This window comes from Rhamphochromis longiceps, linkage group LG7 (assembly GCF_057381845.1).
Source record: "Rhamphochromis longiceps isolate RC_006_pf linkage group LG7, R_longiceps_female_GT1.1, whole genome shotgun sequence".
NCBI classification, from domain to species: Eukaryota; Metazoa; Chordata; class Actinopteri; order Cichliformes; family Cichlidae; genus Rhamphochromis; species Rhamphochromis longiceps.
Window position 1 is genome coordinate 21,605,440 of NC_140563.1, and position 22,341 is coordinate 21,627,780.

General features: G+C 40.5%; 1 protein-coding gene across 7 annotated transcripts in view; it reads right to left on the minus strand.

Moving 5' to 3' along the window:
- Nucleotides 1-22,341, minus strand: part of ap3b2 (adaptor related protein complex 3 subunit beta 2) — a 67,206-nt gene that overhangs the window by 3,818 nt on the left and 41,047 nt on the right. For all 7 annotated transcript variants that reach the window (XM_085412833.1, XM_085412831.1, XM_085412832.1 and 4 more), the window contains exons 18-26: nucleotides 17,842-17,956; nucleotides 15,250-15,427; nucleotides 14,943-15,108; nucleotides 14,436-14,523; nucleotides 13,787-13,896; nucleotides 13,430-13,658; nucleotides 12,389-12,473; nucleotides 5,054-5,151; nucleotides 1,779-1,917 (exon numbers count right to left, since the gene is read on the minus strand). In XM_085412833.1, coding sequence (XP_085268959.1) covers nucleotides 1,779-1,917; nucleotides 5,054-5,151; nucleotides 12,389-12,473; nucleotides 13,430-13,658; nucleotides 13,787-13,896; nucleotides 14,436-14,523; nucleotides 14,943-15,108; nucleotides 15,250-15,427; nucleotides 17,842-17,956 — 1,208 coding nt within the window. The remainder of the gene's footprint in view (nucleotides 1-1,778; nucleotides 1,918-5,053; nucleotides 5,152-12,388; nucleotides 12,474-13,429; nucleotides 13,659-13,786; nucleotides 13,897-14,435; nucleotides 14,524-14,942; nucleotides 15,109-15,249; nucleotides 15,428-17,841; nucleotides 17,957-22,341) is intronic.

Sequence of the window (22,341 nt, forward strand, 5' to 3'; positions counted from 1 at the left end):
GTCATGTATTTCTTGTGTTTTGTGTCTGTGTTAGATTTGTTGGTTTTGTTACTTTCTTCTGCTTTCTGCGTTTCCTGGTGTCTGTCATCATGTTTAACGTCCACACAGGAAGCAACTTTTTTCTAGTGTTTCCTTCTGTTATTGTAGATCTTTACCTTACAATATAAAGCACCTTGATGCAACTGTTGTTATAATTTGATGGTATATAAATAAAACCGGACTGAACTTAAACTAACAACAGTCCAACTACTTATGACCTTAAGATTTTCAGATTTCCTCTCACTCAAGCACACATTGTAATTTAAATAGGACTAAATGTTATTAGTTCTGTGATGTAGATAATGTCGTTGTGGTAATAAATGCTAATCCCCTTATATCTTGGATTTTTGAGACCAGATGTCACAAAGGAGAAGTGGATCTGATGGAGAAATAAAAAACACAGCCTACTTATTGTCATGTCAAGGTAGATCCTCCTGACAGCATTTGCTTCTTTATCATTTATTTTACTCAAGCTGGAACTAAAATTTATAGGTGTCTGAAAAATGTACACTTTGTTCCTTTAGTGCAGACCCTCCCAAAGTGTGGGGCCCGCCCCCTAGGGGCAGAGCCACTGCGGGGGGGGGGGTATGAAAATATGAAAAGGGAAAAAAAACAAAAAACAAAAGCAATGCTTGGACACTGCTAGCACGGGGTGCCCACAAAAACGCAAAGCAGGAGATGAAGCATCGCTGAATATGTTTCCAAACCAACTTCATTCTAAGCCAAAGACTAGAAAATATGGTGAAGCATATCTGCCCTTTGGCTTCACCTGCACAAGTGCAAAGGTAGGTCTCCCCTGCTTAATTGCTTTTCCTGATCCTGCCACGATTTGTTCCCCCGGTTCAAATCCCGGACAAACAGTATCCCACAGTTGTTTATTTATCCTCCTTGAGGAGCCCATTTTGCACAGAGAGGCATTTTTTGAAAAATGTATTGATAGCAATGTTGAATATTATTACACAGGAAAAAAACAACTACATGTAAAATAAAATACTACATGACGCCTCTGCCTTTCTAAATAGAGGGACAGTAACTGCGCGTGTATGTGTAAGCGTGTAAATACTGCAGATAGAGACAAAATACTGTTAATCTGACTATCTGCCATTCTGCAATTCACCTCATGTAAACAATAACGTGGCGCACAGCGTGACGTGAAAAAAGGCACATACCTTTGACGTTGCGTGAGGTACTCTGTATTCCTCGTCCACACGTAAACGCAAAAAAGGAGTTTTAAAAAAAAATCTCCGTTTTCGGTGATTCCAAACGCCGTTTACGTGTGGACGAAACAGCTGCCTTTTCAAAAATACCCGTGCAGGTGTGGACGCAGCGTAAAAGAGTTAGTAGTTTATTTTATTGCTACCTGTAATATATTGCAGATTACTTGTATTTGCTTAATTGTTTACTAAATGTTTGAGGTGTGAAATAAACCGCAGTGGAGCAAAATATGGGTGTGTGTGGTTGGAGGATGTGTGCGTGCGTGTGAGTGCATTTTTCTTGTAAAACAAAGGGGGGCCCAGCAAAAAAAGTTTGGGAACCACTGCTTTAGTGGATTTTTAAAATCTGCGTAAAATACGTGAAGCCACACTTTTAAGGTGATTTTTTAAGCTGATCTTGGCAAAGATCTTGTTCCCAAATGATTCCGTGTCCTTCGCAGAAGACAAACACCACCCAGAGCGCTATTTGCATTAAAAGGTGGCTCAGATAACAAGACGTGTTTGCTCAGGAGTGATTTTTCTCACCTGCACTCTTTATCTGACCCACAGGGCACTCTGCTGAGGTTGGCAGCGGTGGTCACTCTCTGGACGATGGCGTGTTCGTTTCGGCACTTGACGTCCAAAGTTAGTTTCTCTGTGATCTCGTTCATGCCCATCAGCTGACCTGTGGAGGTTGTAGGAGCAGAGCACTGGTCAGACAGGAATCCTCTCCCCCCCCAGCAGCAAAACAAGCAAAGCAGTTAATAATCTTAATAATAATAGTAGTAATAATAATAATAATAATAATAATAATAATAATAATAATAATAATAATAAGACAACATGTACAGTAACAGAGTTCATTTTTTAACCATTGCTATTCTTTTTCAGGGTATCTGCTAGCTTCAGACATGTACAGTATTATATACATATACTGTACAATGCAGTGAACATTGCTAAAGTTCTCAGAGGGACTGATGTAATATTCAGTACATCAAGAACTGTAAATGCTACTAACACTTAACACGGGAATGTACTCATGCTTCCCACTGAACACAGGATTTTGTTGGTGAATTTACAGCAAAAAAGAAGCAAATTTCTGACTGCTAACCAACTCGAGTCACCATTTTCCAGAGTATTTCCAAAGACAGAAATTCTGGTTGAAAGAGGTATTCAGTACTAATTTTCTCACTTGTGCGAAGATGGCTTGTAGAGAGCAACTGTTTGGTGATTTGCTGGTCAAAAGACGCCTGGATGTCCAGGTTAAAACTAGTATTTCAGTATTATATATCAATACTGCTCTGATGTAAAACAAGTCCTAAAATCGCTGCAATAATAAGTCAAGTGACAGAAAACTTAAATTCAGAAAATTTAGCTAAAACAGACTGCAGTCCGTTCGTAGTGTTAGTGTCTATGCATGCTTCATTTGAACTTTTTTATAACACCAACCCAAATTTAATAAAATCGTAGCTCCTTGCCAAGAGGTTGTGCAGTAAGTTGTGTGAGGGAGCACAAAAAAACAAAATAGGGGAAAAAAATTTAAATTGCACAAAATGTTGTGGGTCCCACAGAAAACCAGTCAAACGTTTACTTTAACTGCTCCCCACAAACAGAAATTTATGTTTTCTCTATTACACTTACAGGTAGATATAAAGTGTTTCCACAGCAGGAACTTTTTGTAGTATTTAAGAACTAAACCTGCATAAGGATTGTTTCAAGTCACAGCACAGGCATTATAAAACAGATATTTAAGGAACAACCACAAAGTCCCTCCCCCTAACTGAGAATGGTTCCCATTTTTATTACAACTGTCACCACCAGGGGCAGTGTTATACCAGTGAGTGTGGTGAAATGTTTTTGGATGTGTGCTGCTCTCTCAGACTTTAGCTACTTTTGGCCTTTTTCTCAAGGGGTCACACAGATGGATCCACATGCTTGATCTCTCATGTATACGAGTGAATATACTGAACAGTGTATAGAATCAGACTGCCAATGTAAATAAAAATGCAAGGAATGAAAGGTTACATGGACTTATTGCGCCATCTTGTGGTATGACCTGGTATTACAGGAGAGTAGGTCCCGCACTAGTTCAGCTTTGACTGATATCTCAACGCAACACTCAGATGTTTTGGACCTAAAGTCACAGCTAATCTGTTTCTTTAGATTAGGTCAATATCTTTGGCTCATTTTGAAAGGGTGTAAATCACTATTTAACAAACGTATTAACAATAGTTTGTTAAATAGGTTCCTTCAGTTCCCAGATCCTGATCTTAGTTCCTGGAACTGGTTAAAAAGGGGCTGAAGTTTTGTTTAAAAGTGACCAAAAGTCTGAACTAAATCAAATATTTGCTGATTTAAAAACTAGACCTCAATACGAATTAAAGACATTATCATTTCCTCTTGAATGACTATAACCTGGTTTTAACTGAGATGTCAAGACCTCTTTTGACCTGCAAAACAAAACCCAGTGCCAGTTAGACCGATGCACTACAAGATGACCAACAGTTCAAACTCCCAGCATGGTTGGTGGTTATCAGAAAGCACATGATCGAGTGCTGCTGTGAGCCAGATGTATATGTGAAAGAGTGAATGAGGATCAGTGGATGAGCATTTCCAGCCATTCCTGGTGGAGCAGGAGAGTGTGAGCGGCAGGTTTGCAGGTGTCTGCAGCTACAGACCCGGAGATGCAGTTAAGTGTTGATTACCCAGGCAAGAAGGGAGGAGGGGGAGTCAGCACGAGGTGTTAAAGGAGGAGGGAGGAGGGGAATGGGAGGAGGGGGTGGTCTGTGTGAGGATGAGTTTGGCTATAGGAAAGGTGGCACACAGACAGCTGGGAACAACAAATCTATTAAAGCCAACTTACCTAGATTGTGTAATAGCTTCTCTATTGGGGAGAGTATGGAGAGGGAGGAACCGTGGATATGACACATGTTTAAAGAGTCATTGTGGGCTTGTTAGAGCTCAAAACTCGATCACTGTTAGGATGGAAAACGAACACCAGAAACCAGAAACATGCTGGGAACTGCTGTCTGCAGCTGCTCTACCATACACCGTCTAATGCAAACCTTTGGTTTGTATTGGTGGATTGAATGTAGCTGATGGACAAAAAACTGTTTCCTGCTCTGGAGGAAGGATGATGTGGAGACTCAGAAACATCAGGCAGTTACTTTGATGTTTACTGCATGTGGCAAATGACTTGCTCGCAATGTTATAAAAGAAAAACAAAACAAAACACACATTTGGAAAAGTGAAATATACTTTCTAATTAAAAGGTCCTCATTTCATCGTGTCACACTATATGATGCACATTATCAACGGGTGACTGAGCATCACTGCATGCTTTCCTCTCTGCGTAACTGTTAAAGATCAAAGTGCAGATCTCAATGTCTTTGATCAGCAGCAATTTTTTCATTTGTATTTTCATTGATTGACTGTTCAAAAGTTGCAGCTATCAAATCAAGTCAAACCTGAAGTTTCATGTATGTGCTAACTTTTTAACTTTAGATATTCAGCATGTGGTTCCCACACGACTTCAAACATTTAACCCCATCACAACAGTTATTCACAGTCTAATGAAATGAGCGCTATATTTGAACAGAATATATGAAGTGTATATTCAGAGTAGACTACTAACACTCAGGGACAAAACTTATGAGTTGCAGTGCTGCAGCATTAGCTCACTGGTTAACATGTTAACAAGCTCCCTGTTTGGACTATGCAACATTTAAAGATGTGTTGGTGTCAAAGCAGCAACTGAGACAGTGGTTTAGGGTCGCAACATTCAGGACATCAGAAATATTTTGTGGCCTATTTTCACTCACCTTGTTCCTTTTTAAACTCGTTCTCTGTCAGGAAGACGGGCCTCATCAGCTCCCCGACAGGTGGCTGGATCGACACGAAGAATTTCCTGGTGTGAGTGCTGAAAAAGGAGGAACGGTAGTGTCAGGGATTTGTATTTCGTCTTTTGTTCTTAAACTTCAAAGTTTCCCAAACAGCCCTGACCCTGGTGGGATGACAGAAGTGGAATAAGATTTTTTTAATTATACAAGTAAAATATCTGGTCTGACAGTCTGGTGGTAATTTTATGACTGTTTTCAAAACAACAGGAAACTGAAAAATGTCCATCAGTATTTCTCAAAGCTTCAGTAGGTGTCATCAATATGTTATGCAAAACCCCCAAAGATTCAAATCAGTAAAGATTAGTAAAGAGTCAATGCAAACTTTCAAAAGCTGCAACTATTAAAGCTTGTGTCCGATAACAGCAATACTTTGGCGAGTTGTTGAGCTTTTTAGTCAGTTAAGCTAGGGTGACCATATTTTGATGTCCAAAAAAGAGGACACTTGGCTCAGTCATGAAGAACTTGCTTAAAGAAACATATTTAAACGATGCCTTCTCTGTGCGGTTAATGAATTGTGAAATAAAATCTGTCATATAGGACCTTACAAGTCAACAAGTGCAAAGAAAATAACTTAAAAACCTCTGGAATTAAATAATGGTACAGAAATAATGCCTCATGTGCATAAGAAAAATTACCAGTACTGGGTCGGTACGAGGGAAATTTCTTTTGCAGTTCGTCTGAAAAGATTCACTTGCTTTTTGGGATCTTTTAAACATCATTAGGCGCGTTCCTGCGCGCTGTCTGTCCCTTCTGTGAGCGCAGAAAAACTTACAAGTGCTCACAAAGCAGCAGTTCGGGGATGACTTCAAACACATGGGTCCTCTGTCGGAATGTAGGAAAACCCGGACATTTTTATCAATCTCGAAAATTGTGTCAAGCCAGCCTCCAATTCGAGACTTGCAGTCAAGCCAGCCTCGAGTTTGTTTTCTGCTCCCTGTGTATTCAAAGTATTACGGGAAGGGAAACCGGATTTCAAAATAAAAGCCAACTTCGAGTGAATTAACAGATATGTTAAGAACATAGTAACATATAATATAGGCTTGTTCACAAACTCTAATGTTAGATCTACATGACACAACCTTGCACCCTAATAGCGCCCTGTTAATATCAAGGCCATCTTATTTTGGATTTCAAAGTAAAAGCCCTGTGAATTTTCATTTTTGAACTACTCTTACAATGACTTCATAATGCTCTTAAAAGCAAAAGTGTTCTTTCCAAAGACTAGTTGCACTTTATATCAACACTATCCAACCACAGTGTTTTTCACAGTAATACCATGTCAATATCAAGTCAGTCTGATTTTGCCTTTCAAAGTAATGGCCCTTTGAAATTGCCCATATTTGACTTACTCTTCTAACGATTTCAAAATGCTCTAAAAAGAAAAATTCTTGTTTCCACAGGATAATTTTACTCTGTATTTACAGTATACAGCCCCCAGTGATACCATGTCAATATCAAGTCAGTCTGATTTCACTTTCCAAAGTAATGGCCCATTGAAATTGCCCATTGATGGGCAAAATCAGACTGACTCAGTCTGATTTTGCCTTTCAAATTCATGGCACGTTGAAATTGCCCATATAAGACCTACCTTTCTGTGATTTTGTAATGCTCTAAAAAAGGAAAATGTCTGTTTCCACAGGATAATTCCACTTTAGATCAACAGTATACAACCCCACAGTGATACCATATTAATTTCAAGTCAGTCTGATTTTGCTTTCCAAAGTAAAAGCCTTTTCAAATTGCCCATATCTGACTTACTCTTGGAACGATTTCAAAATGCTCTAAAATGGAAAATGTCTGTTTCCACAGGGTAATTCCACTTTAGATCAACAATATCCAACCTAATAGTGATACTATATCAATATCAAGTCAGTTCGATTTTGCCTTCCAAAATAAAAGCCTTTTTAAATTGCACATAGACGACCTACTCTTTTAACGATCTCAAAATGCTCTAAAAAGGAAAATTGCTGTTTCCACAGGATAATTCCACTTTAGATTGACAGTGGGGATACTTGGTATCCCCTATCACGGGGATACCAAGTCAATTTCAAGTCGCCTTGATTTTGCCTTTCAAAGTAATGGCCCGTTGAAATTGCCCATATATGAGCCACTCTTTCACTGACTTCAGAATCCCCTTAAAAGCAAAGTTGCTGTTTCCACAAGATCATTTCACTCTACATTGACAGTATACAACCCCACAGTTTTATCACGTCAATATCTTGATTATAATTGTTTATGAGGTACTTTTTATAACTAAACGCGGATGCTGTTAACAGGACAATTACTGTTTCCACTAAGTAATTGGAGTCCACACAACCTCTACAGTGGAAACATCTCAATCTCAAATCAATCCCATTTTGCATTTCAGAGTAAAAGCCCTTTAGACTTTGTTTATAGGAGCTTCTCTTTCCATAACTTCAGAATGGCATTAAATGGAAAGTTCCAGCTTCCACCCATTAATTCCAGTTCATGCCAACACATATCATAACATATAATCTAACAGTGGAGTCGGGAGCAGTTTTATAAAACACCAGAGGTGCCAGACATTCCTTACGAACAAAAATAATAATAACAATAATTTTTCTGATCACAGAGAAAAATTCCTAGCTCATCTGCTATTTGTATGAGAATTGAAAAGCCTGCAGATAATTTTCTGAATCCAGTTGCTCAAGGCAAGAAAAGGTCCCAGTCTTTAGATTCCTGCCCATTCCTGAAACACGTTACAATGGCAGTGTCATCTGAGTATTTCTGGATTTGGCAAGACTCAAGATATATATTTGAAGTCTGCTGTATACAATATGAAAAGAAGTGGAGCCAAGACAATCCCTCTGGAGCCCCCATGCTGCTCAGTAATGTTCCAGAAATGCTGTTCCCCAACCTGACAAAGTTGTGTTGTTTCTGTCAAACCAGCTCTGTTTTCTCTATATTCAAATTTCAACTTTGTGATCATATGCACTAGAGCTGATTTAATAGCTAAAAATTTTACTTTACTGTGTGCTTGGTTAGCACTGTTGCCTCACAGCAAGAAGGTCCTGAGTTCATTTCCACCATCAGGCCGGGGTCTTTCTGTGTGAAGTTTGCATGTTCTCCCCGTGTTTTCGTGGGTTCCCTCTGGGTACTCCAGCTTCCTCCCACAGTCCAAAGACATGCAGTTTGTGGGGATAGGTTAATTGATTAATCCAAATTGCCCATAGGTGTGAATGCGGGAGTGAATGTGAGCGCAAATGGTTGTCTGTCTCTGTGTGTTAGCCCTGCGACAGACTGGTGACCTGTCCAGGGTGTACCCTGCCTCTCACCCTATGTAAGGCAAGGCAAGGCAAGGCAAGTTTATTTGTATAGCACAATTCAACAACAAGGTGATTCAAAGTGCTTTACAGAGACATTAGAAACAAGAACAAATAAAAAGCATGATTTAAAATTGAATAAAACAAGCAAATAAACTAACTAACTAATTAACAAACAAACAAACAAACAAACAAACAACAGTATATAAAATCAAAACAGATAAAATCAGAACAGTAGATAAAATCAGTAGTTAAATGTAAGTTTTGAAATTTAAGCTTAAAGTGTGGATTTGGTGCTTTATTCAAATGCAGCTGAGAACAGGTGAGTCTTCAACCTGGATTTAAATAAACTGAGTGTTTCAGCTGATCTGAGGCTTTCTGGGAGTTTGTTCCAGATATAAGGAGCATAAAAGCTGAATGCAGCTTCTCCGTGTCTGGTTCTGACTCTGGGAACTGATAAAAGACCGGATCCAGATGACCTGAGGGATCTGGATGGTTCATACTGGGTCAGGAGGTCATTGATGTATTTTGGTCCTAAACCATTCAGAGCTTTATAGGCCAGCATCAGAACTTTAAAGTCTATCCTCTGACGGACAGGCAGCCAGTGTAAGGACCTCAGAGCTGGACTGATGTGGTCCACTTTTTTGGTCTTAGTGAGGACTCGAGCAGCAGAGTTCTGAATGAGCTGTAGTTGTCTGACTGATTTTTTAGGTAGACCTGTAAAGATGCTGTTACAGTAATCAAGCCTACTAAAGATGAATGCATGGACTAGTTTTTCCAGGTCCTGTTGAGACATCAGATCTTTTATCCTTGATATATTCTTGAGGTGATAGTAAGCTGACTTTGTTATTGTCTTAATGTGTTTTTCTAAGTTTAGGTCTGCATCCATCACTACACCCAAATTTCTCGCCTGGTTTGTGGTTTTTAGATGTATAGATTGAAGTTCTCTGGTGACCTGTAATCGTTTTTCTTTGGCGCCAAAGACTATTACCTCAGTTTTGTTTTTGTTTAGCTGGAGAAAATTGTGGCACAACCAGTCATTGATTTCCTCAATGCATTTACCAAGAGCCTGTACATGTACCCTGCCTCTCCCTGGGATATGCTCCAGCACCCCCCACGACCCTGGATAGGATAAGTGGAAGTGAATGGATGAATGAAGCTAACGGATTCTACAGTATTTATGAAAGTCTTCAGTTGCAGAAATTAATAATAGACTTCTTTTTAAGGACTTTTTCAACATTTTCATTTTATACGTGTTTCCCTGAAGCAGTATTGTTTAGAAACACTAGAGATTGTAGCTTTTATGTATTTATCTATGACGCCAGATTACACGAATCAATTAGCTAAACTAAAATCATAATGCCATGGTGACCTGTAATACACTCAACAAAAATATAAACGCAACACCTTTGTTACTGCTCCCATTCCCCATGGGATGGACATAGAGACCTAAAATTCATTCCAGATACACAATATAACCATCCCTCCCAAACAGTGGTCACAAATCAGTCCAAATGTGTGGTAGTGGGCACATCTGCTATATTGAGATAATCCATCCCACCTCACAGGTGTGCCACATCAGGATGCTGATCTGACATCATGAGTAGTGCACAGGTGTACCTCAGACTGCCCACAACAAAAGGCCACCCTGGAATGTGCAGTTTTGTCTCACAGCAAAATGCCACAGATGCCACAAGCAATGAGGGAGCGTGCAATTGGCATGCTGACAGCAGGAATGTCAACCAGATCTGTCGCCCGTGCATTGAATGTTCATTTCTCAACCATAAGCCGTCTCCACAGGCGTTTCAGAGAATATGGCAGCACATCCAACCGGCCTCACAACCGCAGACCTCGTGTAACCACACCAGTCCCGGGACCTCCACATCCAGCAGGTTCACCTCCAAGATCGTCTGAGACCAGCCACCCAGACAGCTGCTGGAACAATTGGTTTGCACAACCAAACAATTTCTGCACAAACTGTCAGAAACCGTCTCAGGGACGCTCAACTGCATGCCCGTCGTCCTCATCGGGGTCTTGACCTGACTCCAGCTCGTCGCCGTAACAGACTTGTGTGGGCAAATGCTCACATTCGATGGCGTCTGGCACGTTGGAGAGGTGTGCGCTTCACGGATGAATCATGGTTCACATTGTTCAGGGCAGATGGCAGCTGAGAATGTCCCAGTTCTTGCATGGCCAGCATACTCACCGGACATGTCACCCATTGAGCATGTTCGGGATGTGCTTGACTGGCGTATACGACAGCGTGTACCAGTTCCCACGAATATCCAACAACCTCGCACAGCCATTGAAGTGGAGTGGACCAACATTCCACAGGCCACAATTGACAATCTGATAGACTCCATGCGACGATGTGTTGCACTGCATGAAGCAAATGGTGGTCACACCAGATACTGACCGGTTCTGGGTCCCCAGACCCCCAATAGCGCAAAAAACTGCACATTCCAGGGTGGCCTTTTGTTGTGGGCAGTCTGAGGTACACCTGTGCACTACTCATGTCGTCAGATCAGCATCCTGATGTGGCACACCTGTGAGGTGGGATGGATTATCTCAATATAGCAGATGTGCCCACTACCACACATTTGGACTGATTTGTGACCACTGTTTGGGAGGGATGGTTATATTGTGTATCTGGAATGAATTTTAGGTCTCTACGTCCATCCCATGGGGAATGGGAGCAGTAACAAAGGTGTTGCGTTTATATTTTTGTTGAGTGTATTTGGCTTCAAAATTTAAACATAACACAATTACCAAAGGCCTTCGAAACATGGTGTCTAACCAGATACTTGCTGAGAACAACATTGCCTTGGCCCTGGTGTGGGTCAGTAGATGTCTTAAATTGCAGTCTCTGATAAATGAGAATTTGGCTCCCTGGCACTTTCATCTCGCATGATGGCATTTGGTTGATAGTTCTTAAACTGTGATGGTGTTGACTTCATCAATATAGGAGCCAGACAAAATAAACAGCATTTTTCCATTTTAGAGCTTTCTGAAGTCATTGAAAACGCACACCGATATATGGTCAATTTGAAAGGGCCATTATTTTGAAAGGCAAAATAAGAATGATTGATATTGACATGGTATCACTATGGGGTTGTATACACTCAATATAGACTGCAACTAGTCTGTGGAAACATGAGTTTTCCATTCTCAATTAATTAAAAGAGTAGTTCAAAAATAAACATTCAGATGGCTTTTACTTTGAAATCCAAAAGGAGATGGCTTTAATATTGGCATGTTGCTACTAGAATACTGGGGTATGTCATTTGTATCCAACATTAGAGTGTGCAAACAAGACTAATTGATATTTGTGAATGTGCTCTTAATTTACTGGAAGTCGGCCTTCATTTTGAAATCATGCTTCTGGAGCTTTTATTTTGAAATCAGGTTTCCACGTCTTTTGCCATAATACTCAGAATACACAGGGAACGTAAAACAAAGTGGAGGCTGGCTTGACACCAGTAAAAGTGGACGGTTGGTCACCCTAGTTAAGTGTTGATGCTAGCCTCAGATAGCTGCTTTTAACTGGTGTTAGTGAAACTTTCTTTGAAGCAGATCCAAGTGTTGGGCTTGGACCGGAGCCGGTCTTATATACTTATTAATGAAAAGCACATCAGTTTGTTGGAAGACATAATTGCACAATAATCTGTGTATATTTATAAGTACAACTATTTTTTTCCCCATTAACCTCAAAATGACTGCCTGTAGCTTTATAGAAATTCAGAAACAACTGGAGTGTTTTCTCTGATATTATTAAACGTGAACTGAATCGAATCAAGAGTTTTTCCAAATAATTAACTAACTTCCTGTCTGTATATCAACGTATCAGTGGCTTAGCAGACTAACTGCTGCAGAGCAAATGCAAATCTAGCAAATCCCAAAAATGAAGCAGACCGGCAACCAGAAGCAGGACTGCACAGGAGGTCTACCCTCTGTAATCAAGAGTCCGTCTCACCACAGCTGGAAGTTTGCTGCTTGCGTTGAATCACAGAAATCGATGCCCATCACAGCTGTGGCCGTCTCACCTGCCGGAAGTAGCTCTGTGGACATGGAGGAAAGAAAAAGCCTTTAGTGTTTCCACACAAAAAACAGGCACAACTCTTAAAAGTCACATGAAAAACCGAGACAAAGATTAGGATGTGAATGTTCATACTGAAACATCTGAGACGTCCTTGTACAAAAAGTGTCCTCTAAGAAGAAAACTGAGATGGAGGCGCTGCTGACAACTTCAAAACTGCCACACTTTGTTTTTCTCTAAGTCAAGTCAACCCTGATGGACATGTTAAAATGCTCAACTCGAGTGATGAAGGCAACATTATTTACAGACTGGGTTTTATTAAGGTTTAAATTTAAGGGCACATAACTCGTGGCATGTGTGCCGGCTGTAGCTGATGTCAGGCCTCAGGTAGGGACATTCAAGTCACTGAACTGTAACCACTGCGCCCATATTTATGGTGTTTTGCAGCTTTTTGATAGAATTACATGAGTAATATTATTGGTTACTGAGTGGCAGAGCTAGTTCAAGACATTTTGGTGAACAAAGTTACAGTGTTTTATCAGTTTGTGGCTTAACACTAATTATCAGGATACTGGTGTCTATGTGGTTGCCCGTGTACAGGTCATAGAGGCAGCTTGCAACCTGTTGCCGTTAGGTGAAAGGACAGAAATCCATCAAACTTGTATTTCATGTTGATAATAAGTTTAATGGAGGAATTTAAATGTGCTGATATGTATATTTTAATATGTAGCAGGCTGATGGTCCCCTTCTTGTCTATGAACAAACTTAAATTAGAATTTTCAACTTCATAGTCACAAAAATTCAGCATCTTATTTACAGCTTTCCCTGAAGCAAAATTATTGTAATAGAAAAAACACCGACATCTGCAACAAGTACGTCTGTTTTATCTGGTGTAATGAACAGTGCAGTTTCCAAGCACTGCCAGCAGGGTTGTATTTCATATGTCCGTGCATGTACACAGTGGACAATCTCACACACCGATCTCTGGGAACTCCTTGACCCTCATCCCAGACTGGAGCTTCACATCCTCTATGTGCAGGTTCTTGGTGTCGGAAGAGGCGCTGTTGGTGAACTGCATCTGCACCGCCACCATGTTGGCGTCAGGGCTGAAAGGCTGCCGGCTGAAACAGTACTCCACCGACAGACCCTCACCCGTGATCCGGTGAAGCAGCTCGTAGCTCTTCAGCGCGCTGGAGGGAGCAATGGTCTGTAAAAAGACCCCTCTGGTTTGTCATCTGCTTTAGTTCCCCCCCCCCCCCCCCTCTTCATTTTCATTTCATCGCTTCACTAACAGAGAATAAAGATGTCAACAAGCAAATAATATGAAACACTTACTGCTGGGGAGAGGACAGAGTCAGACAAAGACAGCCCCTCCAGGTCGGTCACGAGGCTGTTGGATAGGAAGGTGTTGACCGGTGTGACTTGTGGTGAGGGAGCAGGTTCAACTAAGAAAGAAAGAAACAAGACACGGATGATGTTCCCAAATTCAGACCGGTGTGCAGTCATCTAATGGATTTTTTTTCCTTTGGCATCTTTGTAGAATGTGAAGGGGTTTAGGTGTGAATTAGCATCTCCAAGTCTGGTTGAGAGATTAAGTATCTTGGACGGTTTGTTTATGAATGAGGGGAGAGCATCGGTTTAATGGAAGCTCTACTTTCCTACCTATTCTGTGGACACATCTGTGGGTGGTGACCAAACCCTTGAGCTCAGTCATCTAAAAGGGGCTCAGATTATAGCTGCTGCTCCTCAAAAAGAGCTAATGAGATGGTTCAGGCATCTGAACTGCATCTAATTCAGAAGTGGTTTGTGCATTTTGAAATGGGATGAGATTCTCAGATGAAAGAGATGAAGACGGTTCTGGGAAGAGGTAGATGTGGACACCTCTGCTTAGACTGCTTTCCGTTCTAAAGAGAGTGCCATACATTTTCTACTGTCTGAGAAGAAAAGCTGGAAAGATCGAGAAAAAGAAACAAAAACAACTTACAATCATCAAGGTCGAGCAGAGACATTTCTTTCTTTTCTTTCTTGCTCTCTTTCTTGAGAGGCTTGGGAGGAGGTTTAGATTCAGCCGTCTGGAGAACAAAGAAAAACTGTCACGAATAGACGCTGTTCATGCTGCTGTATAGGAAAAGGGGCACAACTGCGCTCTCTTGTATTTTGAAATGCTAAGGTTATGAGAATTTTAGTGGCTTCTTAGATACAGGCTGTATCAAAAAGAATAATCTGGTTTAAAAGTGCTTTTATTCACCGCTAACGATAGAAACGCACCGATGGAAAGAGCGGATTCCTTAGCTTCACATGGTTGGTGGTAGGTAGCATAACAACAGCAGGGGCTGTGTGAAACCTTATATTCAGTCATGTACTTCTATATTTATTGCAAGCTTCTATGTGCATTACTTAAAAAAGAAAACCCAGCCTTTTTAAATCTGATGATTGTTTTTGATGCACCCTGCTGCTGTGCACTTTCTCTGTAGTTAACCCTGGTTTGCACCTTTTTTTTCTTCTTGACCTCAGCCTCTGACTCCGAGTCTTCAGACTCTGACTGGCTGCTTTCAGACTCGCTTTCCTCATCTTCGTCAGATTCAGACTCTGACTCGCTCTTGCGCGGTTTACTCTTCCTCTGGTGCTTCCTCTCTTCTTCTTCGCTGCTCTGCTCACTGTCAAAGGAAACCAGAGGTCAAACTTCCCCCAAGGAGTCAAACTTTATTTTCTACAAACAAAGCGACCACCAATTCTAATAATAACATCCATAGTCCAGCAAATATGCCTGACATGGCATGCAGTGTAAAGCAGTCTACCTTTCGCTTTCTTGCACTGGCTTCTTTAGATCTTTCTTTTTTTTCTTCTTCTGTTCCTCTTCCTCCTCCTCTTCTTCTTCCTCAGACTCGGAGGCTTCCTTACTCTCTTCGCTCTCTGATCCCGACCCGCTCTCCTCGCTGCCACTGCTGCTTTCCGAGCCACTGGCAGAGTCTGACTCTGTGGAGGGAGAGGTCAGAGGTTAGAAAGGCTACACAGAGTAAGTGTGATCTGAAGGCTGTTGGTATTCACATCTTACACGGCGTCCTCTGACAAACAAAGCAGCTGGGACTGAGTGAGTCTGCGTGTTAAACTGTTTTACCATCAAAAAGAGTCGAGCTCATCAAAACCAGAGAGGAGATCAAACTTTTATTATCCTTTGTATTATTGATGCCTCAGACACTTTTTTCCTCCAGAGGCGAGGAAAAAGAAAAAAAGATAAAGCAGAACTTTTAACTGACATTCTCAGATTTTCTTTCAGCGTGAAGCTGAGGCAGACACATCAGAAACAACTAAAGACAGAGGTGTTTTATGCTACACCCGCACTCACAAAACTGCATATTGTCTATAATATTATTGTAGCCGACGATAGTTTCTGCAGCAGTAATAGTGAGGATTAAAGATAACTGATCAGATGGAATCAGACATTTAGGGGTTTACTTTCTGTTTAATGTGAAATACTGTTGAGGTCAACAGATATTCAAAAGCTAGTAACAGTACCGATGTTTCAGTCAGTACTGCTAAAAGTAAGAATAATATGAAGCTCTTAAAAGAACATAAAACTATATTCAGAGTACAGGGATAATATCCAAATTAGCACTTCATACAGTAAAGGCCACAACGTATTTTGCAATTTCCCAAAAGTAATAGGATGTAATTTTCAGTGCCTAAACTTGAGGCTTAATAACTCTTGAAGCAAATTTGTAATATGTTTATTTGGGCTTTTTAGCCTTTATTTAAACAGGACGGGGGAGAAAAGATGGGAAGGCTGGGAGGAAGAGCAGGAGGACGACATGCAGCAACTGGTGATATACCTCACCCTATTTGTATTTTTAAGTGATTTTGGTGTATTTTAGACAATAAGAGACAAAATTATACTGGAAGTAATGAGGCTTTTCTATATTTCCCCATCTTAAGGTGTTATTAGAGTTATTTTAAGGTTGAGGGATGTATTCCTTAGTAGCTCTACTTCCGCATCTCACGCTGTAATTAATGGGGAATATTTCTATGTACTGAAAATTCCACACTAAACTCAGAAAACATTTTGGAAAATTACACAGGCAGCATTATAAACTGCTACCTAGTGTCTTATTTTACTTATATGATTCAAATCTATTTTTTAAAAATAACATCGTGGCTTTACTAATGTTCACAGAACTGCTTTTAAATGTTAAAATAAGATAATAATGCACTACATTAGGAAATCAGGATCAGCATAATTATACAGGCGTGCTTGTTGCTGTTAATGCACTTGCAGAATAAAGCAGGTGAAAACATTTGGATGAACAGATTTGTGCACTGGGAGTGAATGAGGTCCATGTATGAACAAGACAAGTTTTGTTTCTCTTCAGTTCTGCCTTGAGTCACCTCCAAATGTGGTCCTCAGATAATGATCCTCAATAAAAGCAGAATTGATTTGACTTTTGCTGCCTCACGATACATCATGAGGTCCTGAAACCTCACGAGAAGTCATGAGACAGCACCATATATATGCAGGTTAAAAGCAGCCGTTGACATTCTGAAATTCTTCATTACGTCTTTTCCATTTATGTCACGATGTCACCACCCCTGGCATTGACCAGCTCTCCACACACACTCCTATATAAAAATCAGCAGCCGCTCCCTCACAAATTTTGCTGTCTGTCTCCACATCCTCATCATCACACACTCATTTGAATTTGCTGGAAAATCGCTGCACATCGACTTGTAACCATCAACCCTTGATTGGTCTCTGTGTTTAGTTTTATGCAACATATTTAAACAATAAATTCAAACTCAGTACTGATACTTTCATCTGGTAACATTCTATATTTTTTTCCATTGCCAATAAATCAAAGTACAATACATTTCTTCCGTTCTTCTGTTAATACATTAAATGTGCATTAACCCCCCCGAGAAATAGTCTGCAGCCAATATTGTTATTGCTGTTGAAGTCTCTAGTTGTCTTAGGGCATTATGACCAATTTTAAAGATTTATACAGCTGGACTTGGACCTGAGTGCCACAAACAGGGTATGAAAGTTAGAAAGGATTGAGAGATGGACCTTATTTCTTTAGATTTTTATAGAATTGGTCAACAACACAAATCTCAAGGGCTTGCTCAAAGGGGGTGATATGATTATTAGGACTTATTCTGTGGGTCTTTACAATATAAAGCACATTGAGGTAACAGTTGTTGTGATTTGTAATAAAATTCAATTGATAATGAGCTTATTTTTTGAGACTGTCTCGTTTTACCAGCCCCTACCAAGATCATTCACACTGACTCAAAAGTCTCTCACACAAACACACACAAACACACACCCCTGTTGTGAGCACTACTTATTGAATAAAAAAAAAATGACCATGCTATCAGTGCCAGCAGCCTAAAGTTACCACTGTCAGCAGACTCCGTAGGACCAGACTCTCCCTCTGAGTCGGTGTAGAACGGCTTTTCTACTTTCTTCTCCTTCCTCTTCTCACGGCTACTGCATTTGGTCCACTCAGGCACCTGGCATAAAACAAAACGGAAAAAGCGAGAGTACAAACAGTAAGCCTCCAGCCCCGCCTCAGAGAGAAAACCCTCAGACAGAAGCAGAAACGTGGGCAGATAGCATGGCCATGAGTGCCTCTGCCTGGGCGTGATGCAGCCAAAAGAAGCCAGCCATCGCTGCTGCAGATCTGCTCTCAGATCCCACAGCCAGGGAGCAAATTTACACCAATGCTTCAATGGAGCGAGTCGTTTACTTGTTTGCATTAGAGTTTTCTGTTTTTGCACACAAAGACATTAGCACCAGGTGTTGCCTTCATGACCAGTTGCAGAAATGCTTTTCTTGTAATAATATAGGAGCAGTTCCATTAAGAGAAGTGATATCTTTGAGGAGCAGTAACTATCCTCCTACACTTAAAAAGAAAAGGCCATCTGCTTTTTCTGTGACCAAACTCATTAACCAGAGCCATCTGCTAATGAGCACGGACATCTCAGCCCCACTTAATACCCACAAGGAGCCTAATGCTGCGTGACGTGCCTGAGCACCGATCTGCCTGCTGAAAGAATCACTTCTTTAATGGTAGAGACTGAGGAACAGGGTGCTGTGTTTCAGGTAGCTTTGGCTGAGCTAAGCACAGAACAGCGACTACTATATGCGGGAGGGAGGCGTTCAGTTTAAAAGCACTTGGGTTTTTGCGGCTATATGGGTTGAGGCTCAAGAACGTGTGGCTGTTTGCCGCTAACTGACTCACACTTGTTAATGTTGTGACTCTTTCAAGCAGCGTAAAAACCTGGCAGACGTAGGGGAAAAAAAAGATTGGGATGGAGATGAGGAAAAAAGAAGGAAGTGGTTTCTTTCAGAATAAAAGTCAGGAGAGCAAGAGAAACAGGCACAGGAAGGTTTCAGGGGCTAAAAAATAAGAATGTGTGAGAACAGTTTTGGATATCACAGAGACAAAATAATAAGAATAATCCTAAATTTAATTACATGATAACTTTTAAACACAGTATTTGATAAAAGTAATCAAAAGGACAACTTCTGTTGGTAAAAAAATCAACATACTCCAATATAACTACTGGATATACCTTAATACGTACTCATACTGTCAAATTAAAAGTCAACATTAGCATTCACTACTTCACCAATACATCAAAAAAAATACATGAAATGCACTTAGTCTTCACCAGCAACAAAGTATGATATGCTAGCATGGGTTAGATGGGCAGAATGAAGAGCAGCACAGGTGGAGCAGCAGAGGGGTAGAGGAAGAAATCTGAGAACAAATCACATCAATCAAAAATAAAAAAAAATATCACGTGACAACATTTGTGACGTGATCAGCAAGCGAGTCACAAACTTCATGAAGAAAACCAAGCAGATGGACGGGAGGAGACCTGGAGGAGTCCCCGTCAGCAGGTCAAAATCTTTTGTTTTGCTTTAAGCTCTCACAAGGCTTCTGTTCTATGTTGGCGTCACTAAAAAGTGCACCTGAGTGAAAGAGAAACAATAAAATAAACAGATCTGTTCCTTAGTAGTGTAGATGTTTTTAACATTTAGAAACGTAAAAAAGGTTTTAGCTAACCCCAAAGCAAAACACCCTTCATCCTTCCACTACTGTACTATCTTCACGTGTCACATGACCACTCCTACGATGTCTATTTTCTATAGACCATGGAAGCTCCCCGAGCTTCTACAATGTAGCATAATGTTCATTTCAGTAATCTACCCTGTCTAAATGTTGGCTGCTTATCAAAAGGCACTGAGGCAGAACTAGCCTGGCATTGAGCATCAGCACTTCTGCTTTCTAAAGCAAAGCCTGGAAAAAGTCTTTAAGAATGAATAACTTTCTGTCAGAGGATTAACGTCTACAGCTCTGCTCTCACAATATACCTTCCTGCCAAATATTAATCTTTTCCAGTTCTTGTAGATCCTTTAATTTCACTCCTGCCACTAAATTACTGCTTCAAACTCGTTTTAGGGCAGTGTTTGGACAAACGAACAAAAATCTCATGTGCAGGAGGCACTCATCAGGTGGGTTTGGACAGCATGCACCTGTAAGCTTCACAGGTACATGTTTTCCAAGCTGGCAGGTGGAGAGGTTTAAGATAAGAACATGAAGATTTTTTCTCATGAAACTCGCTATATATTTAAAATTTTCAGCCAATATGAAAGAGAAGTCCCAAAACTGCTGATAAAGACAGTGTGATATGTTTGGAAGCCCCTGTTGGAGCTTAATGATTAAGTAAATCTTGAGACTAGAAGATTTTTTCCTGAGATTAAGAATTGATTTTGACTGGTCTCATTTACAAATTAGAATCAGCTTTGTTTATAAAATTAAAGAAACTTCTATCCCACTGCTTATTACTAAACAATTTATTGGACCCCTTAAAGCTGAACTCTGTCTGCTTGAAACAAACACAGTGGTCAGTCTTACTTCGTGTGGACTGACAGAGGATTTATCAGAATCAGAATCAGAATCAGAATACTTTATTCATCCCAAGGGAAATTTGATGTCACCTAAATGGTAAATGGCCTGTATTTGTATAGCGCTTTACTAGTCCCTAAGGACCCCAAAGCGCTTTACACATCCAGTCATCCACCCATTCACACACTGTGATCATTGTGTGATATGAAATGTGTAAATCATTTTGTATAAATGCCAACATCAGCAGTTTAGACGTTAACTGACAGGCAGGGAAGAAACAGAGAGAGCAGTCATCAACGCAAACACCACTGCATTTCCAAACTCAAAGGGAGGGGCACCTCTCGCCAGTCTCCTAGTAAGCCGATCCGCCCCTCTCCGGTGGTTATGACCTCCTCTGTCTGTGGAGGACCGTATAGCAGAAGGAGAGTCTGTCAGAGAGGCTGAGGCTTCAGAAGATTCACTGACCCTCCCAACTTTAACAGCCACAACTTGAGTGGATGCAATGCGAGACTTTCAGAATAACCCAGAGAGGTTTTTCCAGCAGCTGAACTTCAGAGGACAGTACTGAGTGTTTTACAGCTCTGCTTGTTTTTGCTCTTTAACTACAAATGATGTATAATAATGATTTGAAAGGCACACTATAGCTTTTCGGTCTGATTTCTTCCCTCAGCACTCCCTATGTTCTGAAATTTGTGAAATTTAGCTTTGCTGCTGATTACAACTGCATTTTAGCCACGAGATATCAAGAGGGGAATTAAACGAGTCTGACTGGATATAAAAACACACACCTAACTGAACATAATCAGTATTAATAAGCTTAAATATACTCTTAAAACAAGGAAAACTGGCAGATCCCAGCTTTTGGAAGGCTGGCCACAAGTATTGTATGGAAAAAAATAACTTGTTGACTAATTTGCATGCATTTATATCTTCGTGTAACAGCTCATAAATCACTCTAGTAATCTACTGCTCATAACCTTTTTTTTGCTTTAGTGATTCCTTAATTTTTACACTTACAGAGTGCTAGTTTAGCCCACTGGTTGAGTGGGTGACGATATGCAATGCAGCAGAAACGCAGTGGTTTTAGTCCAATATCAAATAAAGGCAAAAATGGCCCCCCTGAAATTTTTTTTCATTTTTTCTTCTTTTTTTTTGTACATTTGCACATTGATAACTATATATAGATATTTACGAATTTGACAGGTTCAAGCAAAGGCAAGTGATGAGCCTGTTGCACCCGCTGCTCTCGCCCTGGCAAAGCTGTCATTTCAGCTGGTCGTGCACGGCTCCGTGTTTGTAACCTCGTGCAGGTGTCACGGCCGGTGCGACTCAGTTTGTGTATAAAAACACAGACGCTGAGAGATTCCCAGATCACTCAGAGGGAGAAAACTAGCCGAGCAGCAATGAAACTGTGAGAAATATGACGCAAACTGGAAAAGCAGAGAATTCGCCTTCAAAGTAAAAAATTGTGCCTTACTGCTGTGACCAGCACATTTCAAAAGACTCAGCTTTTACCTTGAAGGCAAACAGTCTCTGGTTCATGTTTCACTACCACCGTGCGAGTAAGTCCTCCACAGACTAAGCAAACATTCAGCAATCTGCACACGTATTTTTCCTTAGTCACAGCTGCATTACCACACGATAAAAAGCCATCCTGATGACAAAACAACAATTTTCTAAAAGTAAAGATCCACTTGGGAAAACACTGATGTGTTTAACCGGCTAAACTGTACAAACATCATGGTCAAGAACATGAAAGGCGCCTGTAGCACCACATTGAAATGTGCTTCACACTTAAAGAGACACGACATGGATTACTGCGTTGTGTGTTAAAAAGCAACATTATTGTTACGAAACACATGTCACAACAAAATCAAGCCTTGAGGTCACTACTGAAATTTAAAGTTTTGTCTCCTTTTCTTCTTTTTTTAGATGGAGTAGTGAAAACACTCAAGTCTTGATTTCACGTTAATTTAACTG